General features: G+C 41.3%; 2 protein-coding genes across 7 annotated transcripts; both read right to left on the bottom strand.

The window, feature by feature from the left end:
- Positions 1-189: 189 nt before the first annotated feature.
- On the bottom strand, positions 190-3,823 carry LOC130533458 (high-affinity choline transporter 1-like). Its single transcript, XM_057046872.1, has 8 exons — positions 3,483-3,823; positions 2,926-3,042; positions 2,672-2,827; positions 2,442-2,590; positions 2,200-2,343; positions 1,844-1,997; positions 1,239-1,456; positions 190-1,110 (listed from the first exon to the last, which is right to left on the bottom strand). The coding sequence occupies exons 1-8, from the start codon at positions 3,664-3,666 to the stop codon at positions 478-480; spliced, it is 1,755 nt and encodes a 584-aa protein (XP_056902852.1). The 5' UTR covers positions 3,667-3,823; the 3' UTR covers positions 190-477.
- Positions 3,824-4,997: 1,174 nt separating this feature from the next.
- Positions 4,998-9,706, bottom strand: LOC130533459 (high-affinity choline transporter 1-like). Of its 6 annotated transcripts, none has more exons than XM_057046875.1 (9): positions 9,472-9,706; positions 8,492-8,608; positions 8,340-8,362; positions 8,139-8,268; positions 7,000-7,148; positions 6,753-6,896; positions 6,469-6,622; positions 5,923-6,140; positions 4,998-5,590 (listed from the first exon to the last, which is right to left on the bottom strand). In XM_057046875.1, exons 1-9 carry the CDS (start codon positions 9,653-9,655, stop codon positions 5,051-5,053), a joined length of 1,659 nt encoding a protein of 552 aa, XP_056902855.1. In that variant the 5' UTR covers positions 9,656-9,706; the 3' UTR covers positions 4,998-5,050. The 6 variants fall into 6 exon arrangements, with proteins under 6 accessions (XP_056902855.1, XP_056902853.1, XP_056902856.1 ...); XM_057046873.1 differs by having other exon boundaries at positions 8,133-8,268; XM_057046876.1 differs by lacking the exon at positions 8,340-8,362 and having other exon boundaries at positions 8,139-8,288.
- Between the last annotated feature and the right edge of the window lie 743 nt (positions 9,707-10,449).

Raw genomic sequence — 10,449 nt, forward strand, 5'->3', positions numbered from 1 at the left:
AAAACAATAGTCTTGTTCATCTAGTACAGACTGAGTATTAATAATTAGCAAAAACCGAAACTACTGAACTTCACACATTTTTTAAAGTTTATGAACCTGGAATAATGTGCTGTTTAAAAAATTGCCCTCAGGGGATGACCAAGCAAGGTTATCTTCAATTTTTTGATCGTGGAAAATAATTATGGAAAGTTTCAGATGTTGGCAGATAAAAATCTGCTAGAATCAGTCTGAAGTTTTGCTTGTTTCACTTCAGTGAAATTTTACAAAATCAGTTGTTTAGTGACATTATCTGTCTTCACTCTTAATCCAGGTCAGGAAAAAACATGAAAAGAGGCCACGAAGTAGAGCTTCTGGCATCGGAAAGATCTCATGCATCATAATAATGCAGAAGATGATAGACCCTACAGAAAACCCTTGGAAAGAACTAGAATTTGTGATGGTGCAGCAGAGAGGAAGAAGACCAGCCTGGACAGACGGCTAACATTTACTGGCCACCACTGGTTGCACGTCAGCCTGAGAGCTGCTTCTACTCCGTTGATTATTATCTTCTGCAGTGCTTCCATCTGCTTCAGGTTGGTCCTTCACTTGAGGCACATCACGGTTCTCACATAATTTTTCCATCTCATGCTCTCTGCTTGCCTCTAGTGGCGAGGGAGCTCCTGGAACTTTCTGAGCTGTGATCTTAAACACATCCCATCTCTGAGGAAGCAGGTTTTTGTTGAAGAGCACAGAAGGCAGGTAGGAGAACAACAAGATGGCAGCCAAAGAAGACATCATGAAAATGGTTTTAATTGGAGCATAGTGGACATAAACACCATTCTCTAGAGTGTATCCTGGGAAATGTATGACAGGTTCAATCCCTAAAAGTTGGTTACCACTCAGCAGTCTTAACGATAATCCAACTAAAATGCCCATAATAGCTCCGTAGCCATTAGCGATTTGGAAGAAGAGGGCACAGAGGAATTGGGGGAAGATTAAGATGAAGTTTAGTTCAGCATTAAAGTACCAGAATTCTATAATGCTATTTTGAAGGCCTATGAAGGACATACCAATTAGGCCTGTTAACACCACAGATATACGGATCACCCACTGAATCTCTTTGTCAGATGCCTGAGGAAAAGAAACAAAGGTACAAGTGGATTTAGTGTTGATGCCCTTCCACCTGATAAAATTCAAGAGGTGTCTTCGCCCTCGCTTCATAATCAAGATCAAGAGTGTGATGTTCCTTTGGTTCTCACCTGAGGCCTGATGATGTTCTTGTAAATGTTGTTGCTGAAAACAGATGCTGAAGAAAGCAAAATGGAGTCGGTTGATGACATGACGGCTGCAGCAACACATCCGATTCCAATGATGGAGATGAAAGAAGGGGCGAGGTGCTGAAGGGTGATGGGCAGGATGAGGGCTGCCTCATCACGCTCATATGGAGATGGAGAACCGTAGGTGGTCTGGTTCCAGTCTGAGACAGGGAGGGAAAAAAGCATATCTGCCTCCATTCGGAAGTGTTTTTAAGAATTTTCAAATGCTTCATTCTACATTTTTAGGTGGCGTGACACAAAGGCATCAGGTGTTAATGAGACTTGATAATGAAGAAGCCTGTCCTGTTTTTATTGTCAGTTGTGATTTGCGCCTGTAATCAGTTTTCCCTCTGATGTCACCTGCATCCATGTGCACAAAAAGACATTTTCAATGGTTCTCTGTCTCTCTGCAGATGTCCCTTTCTTGCTTCCAGGCATTTCAGCTATCAGAAATTTAAACACGGCTCCACCTTTTAAGTGAGACATTTCAAGTGATGTCATTTTTTCGTATGTTGGTTCCACATTATTTGTTGCCACATTGTTCTCACCAGTGGACGCAGCACCAGCGCCCAGCAGAATGGGAGGGATCCCAAGAACAAGGTAGAAGAGAGCAGCAGCAAAGCAAGAGATCTTTGCTGTGGTTCCAGAAAAAGATGATAGTACCCTCTGCTGGAAGCACTGGGATGCCAGTCCTCCGAGTGCCTTGAAAGGAAATCAGATATTTGACCATTTCATACGTCACATTTTTATCCGAGTTATTTTAATCACGAGTCATTCCATGATTTCACTCTTCACAACGATAAATCTTTTTCTAAAGAAGTTTCCAAGGATTACATTGTGGTCACGGGTTCTGGTACACCTTTGGGACTTTTCTGAATGCCAGACTGTAGTAACCTCTACTTACAAAGCATATAAACTCATCGGTTATGACACCAATGTTCCTTGGCTGCAGGTCCCCAATCCAGGGAGCATGCAAGGTGTTGTTGGTCAGCGTCTGACTGATGTCCATGGTGTGTGGATTGATCAGAATGAAGGGAACACAAATCCACTGTAATAAAATACAAAACAGAAGACAAATGTAGCCATTAGAACCAAAACTGTACCAGTGTGTTTAAGGAGTAAACGCTGAAATGTAGGGTACATCACCAGGCTGCAGAAGATGAGGACGAGCTGTACAACATCTGTATATGCCACAGAGTAGAGACCTCCCAGCAGAGTGTAAATGATGGCAACAGCAGCCGAAATCCACACGCACAAGGAGAAAGATAAGTTCAGAACCACACTCATGGTTCCTCCTATGAGACACATAAACTTTGAATGGTGACACAAACATAGTTTGAATGCATGCAGATTAATACAAACAAAAACTCACTTACCTAAACCAGTTAGTGCTACTGGCACCCAGAGGATATCGTTCAAGACGGAGACCACACTCATTACAGCTGCTACTACTTTCCCATATTTCTGATGGAAAGGGTCCAAAAGAGTCACAAAGTTTTTGTCTCTCATTGGCTTGGCAAAAAAGAACCCAGCTTTAAATATCACAGAGATTTAAAAGTCAGTCAGTTCAGGATTTTAGACCATTGTATTGTTGATTGGTGAATATACAGTACAAAATCTATAGTCTTACCAATGATGAAAGATGAGGCATATGCTGTGAGCATGGCCATTGCCCCCATCAGTCCCTTAGAGGGTGTGTAAATCATTTCACACAAACCAACAACAGTTCCTCCCCCGACCCACGTGGCTAAAACACATGAATGCACATAAATTCCCTCAGCAACAAGAACAAAACACATTCATCAATTGATTAAAAATCTTTTAACTTTCCCACTGCACGATTTCTGGTCCAGGTATGTGAACTTGGAGGGACATTATTTTACATGAATACATTTGGAGTACAAACATTACATGATACCACGAACCTGCTTCTACTGAATACGAGCTGTTTAATCACTTATAATATCAAGTATTTTCATTGAAAACTGCGTCTCGGGAAATTGATTAGCAAAGACAGGTAAAAGCTGGAGCTGTTACCTCAGTAAAAGTCAAACTCTGCTTTTCCAGCACAGGAACTTAATGTCAGGTGTAATTATTTTAATTTTCATTGTGCTGCTTCAGGTCTACCATAAACAGGGATTCTAAAGTGCACACAAACAGATTAAAAATGCAAAATCTGCTCCTCACCTGTCATAGTCAAGACCCCCACCACCACATTAATACTGCGGTTTCCCAGCAGGGACATTTCCAGTCCAGAGGCTGCACATTTCTTCTGTTCCCTTTTGGATTTGAAAGATGCCCAGAGGCCGGTTCCGAGGACCAGCAAGTAGAAAAACGCTATCGCAATCACACCTGGGATGTTCACAGCCATGACTGACTGGCTTCTTCAGTTCTCAGGGACAATAAATTTGTATTGGCAAAGGTATCTCTTTTAATACACTGAGACTGGATTCAGAAAATGGGACGGACATTTACGGAGCAATTATTTCTTCTTTCAAATAGGATCTTATTAATAAATTATTCATCCCCGGAGCGGGTGGCACGGTGGTGTGGTGGTTAGCACTGTTGCCTCACAGCAAGAAGGCCCCGGGTTCGATCCCCGGTTGGGATTGATTGGGGACTTTCTGTGTGGAGTTTGCATGTTCTCCCTGTGCCTGCGTGGGTTCTCTCCGGGTACTCCGGCTTCCTCCCACAGTCCAAAGACATGCATGATTGGGGCTTAGGCTTATTGGAAACTCTAAATTGCCCGTAGGTGTGAGTGTGAGAGTGAATGGTTGTGTGTCTGTATGTGTTAGCCCTGCGATTGACTGGCGTCCAGTCCAGGGTGTACCCTGCCTCCGCCCATTGTGCTGGGATAGGCTCCAGCCCCCCCGCGACCCTCAGTGGAGGAACAAGCGGTAGAAAATGAGTGAGTGAGTGAGAGTCATCCCCGGAGCCATCAGGCTGTTCAACTCCTCACAGGGGGGGAGGAGGGCCAACAGAAGGACTGGAACATTTTTATAGTTTTATATTCATATTCTATTTTTAATTTATTCTATTTTATTTCTTATTTTATTCTATTTTAATTATCTTTAATAGGTTTAATGGGGTGTAATGGTGGTGGGAAATTTTGTACAGTGCTGTACGTTTCTTTGGAGATGCTAATTTCCCTGATGGACACCCCCTAAAGGGATCAATAAAGTACTCTTGAATCTTGAATCCTGAAATTATGCCTGAAACATATTGACTCATTAAACTCATTAAAGCGTACCACCAGGAGTACAGATAAAATTAACAATGAACAGTAATATCTATTTAATAAATGCTGAAAATCTATTTCAAACTACTATTTCACATGAGAGGACAATATTACCTGAAAAAGATAACATGAAATTGTTCCTTTTTGTGCATTTTGGCAATGACTTATGGCTTCACAATAACTGTTCAACAGCCAGTTTGGAGTGCCCTCTTTTATTTTCATTCTTCTTCTTCTGCTTATTATTATATCCATGTTGTAGACTTGGGACAGCCAGAGACTAATTTAAATAATCCACTAGTCTGTGGTCTATCCGATCAAGCACTTGGTGCCCGACTAGTATATTAGTCTGTGCATTAAAAATAAAATAAAATAAAATAAAATAAAATAAAATAAAATAAAATAAAATAAAATAAATAATAATAATAATAGTGAGATGATAACAAGCAACCACAACATAGTCCATGTTCCATTTTAAAGTAAATGATAGTTTCATTAAAATTTAAGTTAACAAAAACAGTTACATCATTAACTGTGACTCCTCCATCTCACACTTGACTTCTTGTCCCTCCTTCCGTTCTGTGGAGCTTCCTGCTGGTGTGACTACAGCTGCTCCCAGTTGTTTTTTAACACTGAACACATCAAGTTTATCAGGAAGCAGGTTTTTGTTGAACAGCACAGAACTCAGGTAAGAGAAGAACAAGATGGATGCTAAAGCAAACAGCATACAGATGGTCCTAACTGGAGCATACTGGACATAAACGCCATCTTCCAGAGTGCATCCTGGGAAATGTATGACAGGTTCAAGCCCTAAGAGTGGGTCTCCACTCAGCAGTCTTGTTGCCAACCCCACCACAACACCCATAATAGCCCCGTAACCGTTAGAGATGTTGAAGAAGAGGACACAGACAAGTTGTGGGAACATAATGAGAAAGGCCATCTCATTCGCGAGAAACCAGAACAGGATGATACTGTTTTTCAAGTTGACGAGAGATGTCCCAATCACACCCCCCACCACCACAGAAGCACGGATCACCAACTGAATCTCTCTGTCTGATGCCTGCAGGAGAAATGAGAGACAAAACACTGTCGTAAAAAAAAAAATTGGGTCATTTACCAGAACAAATCTAGTGTTACTGCTCAGGTTACAGTAATTCTTCAAGCACATGACCCTTTTTGTTCTTGGTTCGCGTGAGGTGAAAAATGTTTCAACAGATGAAGTCAACTCTCATATAGATATTAAATTACCTTGCGCATGTGGATCAGCCGTCCTCGCCAAGAATCTCAGTGCATTCAAGTGGAAGACTTCAACTCTTAAGCATTCTTTAAAATTGAGTGTAGTCTAACCAGAAATGCTCAAATGCTGTTTAAACAACAAGTGACTTTTCCAACCTGTGGCCTCAGGATGTTCCTGTAGATGTTGTTGCTGAAAACAGAAGCTGCTGAAAGCAATGCAGAGTCAGCAGATGACATCACGGCGGCAGCCACGCATCCGATACCAATGATGGAGATGAAGGAAGGTGTGAGGTGCTGAAGTGCAATGGGCAGGACTAAGGCTGCTTCTCCACGCTCATATGGAGATGGAGAACCATAGGTGGTCTGGTTCCAGTCTGAGACACAAAAGAAGGAACAAATCTGTCTTTGGTGACACTGCAAACATCGAAAGTGCTATTAGTTTGTATCAGCATTTCCATGTTCCTGCACACCATTTCAGTACTGAACAGTGGAACTGAGGTGGGGTCTATACTCCTCTTTCATGAAGAAGAGGAAATTGCATTTGCAGCAGAGACACAACTACATCGGACCTTTTCCTGCCCTGTGTTGGTTATCAATACATTTTCTCTGTCAGTTGCAGCTATTTTTCTCAGCAACAAGGTGAAGAGGTGTTCAGCAGCAGTTTCCACACTACACCACACTCACGACCACCAGTATCTTTACCTGTGGATGAAACAGCCGCTCCCATTAAAATAGGAGGGATCCCAAACAGAAGGTAGATGAAAGCAGCTGAAAAGCAGGTGATCTTTGCTGTGGCTGACGAAGATGCTGCCAGCGTCCTTTGGTGAAAACTCTGAAATGACAGACTTCCAAGCGCCTCGAATGTAAAAAAAAAAAAGAAAAAAAAAGACTTTACATCAAATGTGTTTTCCTGTAAAGCCTCAGACTAATCCCTTTAACAGTTAGAGTGATTTATTAGTGGGAGTGGGGGAATAGAAACTGCTTACAAAGAGTAAGTAAAGATCCATCAGTTGCCAGGTCTTTTTCAGCTCAGGCTGACCAATCCAGGGAGCGTGTAAGGTGTTGTTCAACAGCGTCTGACTGATGTCTGTGGTGTGAGGATTCATCAGAACAAAGGGAACACAGATCCACTGCAAACATAGGTCAATATTAAACCTTCACACGTGTACAAAAATGACAATTTTGCTTAAAATTATTTTATGCGGAAAAATCAAAGGAGACAATCACACTCACCAAGCCAACAAATATCAGGATGAGCTGAACAATGTCTGTATAGGCTACAGAGTAGAGCCCTCCCAGCAGTGTGTAGGTGATGGCAACAGCAGCAGAGATCCAAATGCACACAGTGAAGGACAAGTCCAGGACCACGCTCATGGTTCCTCCTGCATCAGTGACATTTTAGAAGCCTCTGCATCTCTGCAGTCTTCCATTGTTCATTGTATGAGCAGAACACACTGAATGAGAGCCAAAATGCATGCACAGGCATGATATTTTGCATCTTCCAAAAAGTTTTCACGCTCACTTAGGTGGGCTGTTGACTACAAAAAATCGTAGGCTGGCAGATCTAGAAATGGGAACACATTCGACGAATAGCTGCTGATGGAGGAAACATGGCTGTTTCTCCTGATTGCCCCTTGTTATGGGTCCGAATATCTTGATGCATGTCCTGTAATAACTGTAATAACATTTTTGTTGCTGGAGAAAGAACAAAAGCTCAAGTCAAAATACTTGTTTCCATTTTCTCGCCGTTGTGCTGTTTCTGTTTTCAGTGTTTAGTGTTTAGAGGGCAGCCAGTCAGGTGACATCTGAATCTTGTTGACACTTAGGTCACTGTGCATGCGCAAACAACGGTTCTAAGTGCAGAAAAGGTTTTTTGTTAATCTTAAATTCAAGAAAGGGTATAAAATGAGCGGGGGAGCTGGACCAAGCACGAAGAATAAAACGGATCACTATCAGTCAGAATGGGAGGAGGACTTTTTTCCCCACGATGACATTTTCACAGTGCGTTCCTCACCTGCCAGTCTACCGTCGCGATACCAAGAAGGGAAACGTGGAAAATATGACAACGAATTCCAGCGACGAGCGAGCTGACAAAGGGAAAGTCCCAGTTGTTTTTCACAATGGCAAAAAATCTAATTAATTATGTGAATTATGTTGTGCTGTGCAACATGTGCGGTTATGCAACGCACTTCAACATAAATTGTAAGAATCCTCAATAGTTTTCTAAATAAGTACAATGAGTCGATCATTTAGATTTGGTCATTTCATAAGTAGCTTGCATGCTGAAAAAACACCCCTGTAGTGGACAATATCCATGTTCCCTTTCCAAGAGTAACTATCGACATTTATTGACGTAAACAACAAACCTAAACCTGTAAGTGTTGCAGGAACCCAGAACATATCAAGGCAGAGTGAAACCAGGCTCATTCCAGCTGTGAGTGCCTTCCCGTACTTCTGATGAAATGGATCGAGTACTGTGATGCACCGTCTCTTTCTCATTGGCTTAGCAAAAACAAAGCCACCTTTAAAAGAAGAACCACAACAGGTTTAAATCAGTAATGATACATATTTACCTTTAGAAAGACCTGTAATAAACCTGAAAGACATACAACACTGATGTGTCTTGAACACATATATTTGAAAATATTTCTGTCCACAGTTTTATTGGCCATTAAGTAGTTTGTCTGTACAGTATATATATATTTTGTAGAGTCTTTTATCTTACCAATTACAAAAGATGAACTGTATGCCATTAACAATATGAGTGTCCTGGTTAGTCCCATGGAGGGTGTGTAGACCATCTCAACTATGCCAACAATGAAGGCTCCGCCGACCCATGTGGCTACACAACAAAACAACAAATAACACAAATGGTCAGTAACACAACTGGTCCTTCAGCAGGAAATATTTTTGATTGACACTTTAAAGGCCACTGAGACCCCGGTCTTAATGATGAGGCGGATGTTTTGCCATTTCTCTGATTCCCAGTATACACCTAAACTCGGTGCACTGTAACTTGCCTATACTTTTATCTAATAATTTGTACAGTAGGTACATTCTGTGAACAATTTTGAATATGTGATCATTTTTAGGGACCAGTACAACTACTCACCTTTGAGAGTTTCTGCTAAAATGAGTTACTTAAGTTTCGTTTGAGCACTGATGTTTACCTAACTACTTAAAGAATAAATCAAACATTACGGTAATTTTTATAACCTGTATTCACCCTCAGGCAAATCCAAAACCTTTTTTTCTTTGTTTTAATGGTGTGTTTTCTTCGTGCATGATGCCACATCATGTTCATTTAATTCAAACAAAAATTTCCTTAGAGGATGTGGTAGCTCAGGGTCATTTCAAGACCTGGTTGCAGACCAAAATTGAAAGGTGTGCTGGCAGGAGGAGAGGTGCCAGGATGAGCTATGTAAACTGGCAACTTATCCAGTGGTGCATTTCCCTGCATGAGGCAGCTCTAGCACCCATCCCTGTGAGGGATTGCACCCATTTAAAAGCCTTTTCTGAATTACAAAGGGAAAAAATGTGTACGACAGTTGGGGTTACTTATTTCTGTCTGCTTTGAAGTTATAACATCTTTATTTTTTTTAAAAAAGTTGCTTCCACAAAGGCACATTTTCTTTTCTTTTGTAATTTGCTCACATCGCCCAAGGTCAGTATCATAGGGCAAACAAGCCAAAAGCTTCTCCTCACCTGTCATTGTGAAGATTCCCACAACCCAGTTGAGACTCCGGTTACCCAGCAGTGTCATCTCCATTCCAGTGGCTGCACTTTTTTTCTGTTTTCTTTTAGACTTGAGAAAGGCCCACATGCCTGTAGCAAGGACCAGCAGGTAGAAAAACACCATCACAATAACTCCTGGAATGTTGACAGCCATGATGGCTCGTCTTGACCGGCTTCTTGGAATCTGTCAGAGGACATGTTTTGTCGATATTCTTAAGCAGAACCACTACAAACAAATTCAAACAAACACCCATGAAGATGTTTTCGTACCTTGTGGTTGTGTACAATGCTTTTGGGTTTGCCTGGTTTGCTGCCTGACTGATGAGAGGTTCCGTCACTGACACGCCGTCACGTCTTAAAGCACAAAACAAGCAGACCTAGGAGGTAGAGGCTTATATGACTTTATTTCCTTGGGGCAAAACAAATACTCCACCCCCCTCCAGTGCAAATATAGTTATATAGTAACAGAAACCTTAAGTAAAAGACTATATATATGTAACTACAGTGAGACTGGGACAGTGTCAAAACATAAAAGCTTTAAAAAAAACGACTTCAAACCATATATGATAAATTTCCCGAGACAAACAATTGTTGATTTTCACAGCAAAGTTTTTACTATTATAATATTAATATTATATTAATCACTTCAGAATTTATAAAAGCTTTGATTTCCACCAAACAGTACATTTTTTTTCCCAGCATATAGCATGCTGCATTTATTATGTCTGGAACTCAGAAGCAGGATTTTACAAGAAAAGAAACTTCCTTTCTCATCCTACGAATGCTCTGTATTAGGCGCATCTAATTGCTCCTTCTCACCAACTCTAGCGCCCTCAAGTGGAGTGAGTGCTGCTTCAGCCTTCTGGTCTCTGATCTTTAACACGTCCCATCTCTGAGCAAGAATTTTTTTGTTGAAAAGCATTGAAGTCAGGTAGGAGAACAATAAGA

This window comes from Takifugu flavidus, chromosome 11 (genome assembly GCF_003711565.1).
Source record: "Takifugu flavidus isolate HTHZ2018 chromosome 11, ASM371156v2, whole genome shotgun sequence".
In the NCBI taxonomy this organism is placed as follows: Eukaryota; Metazoa; Chordata; class Actinopteri; order Tetraodontiformes; family Tetraodontidae; genus Takifugu; species Takifugu flavidus.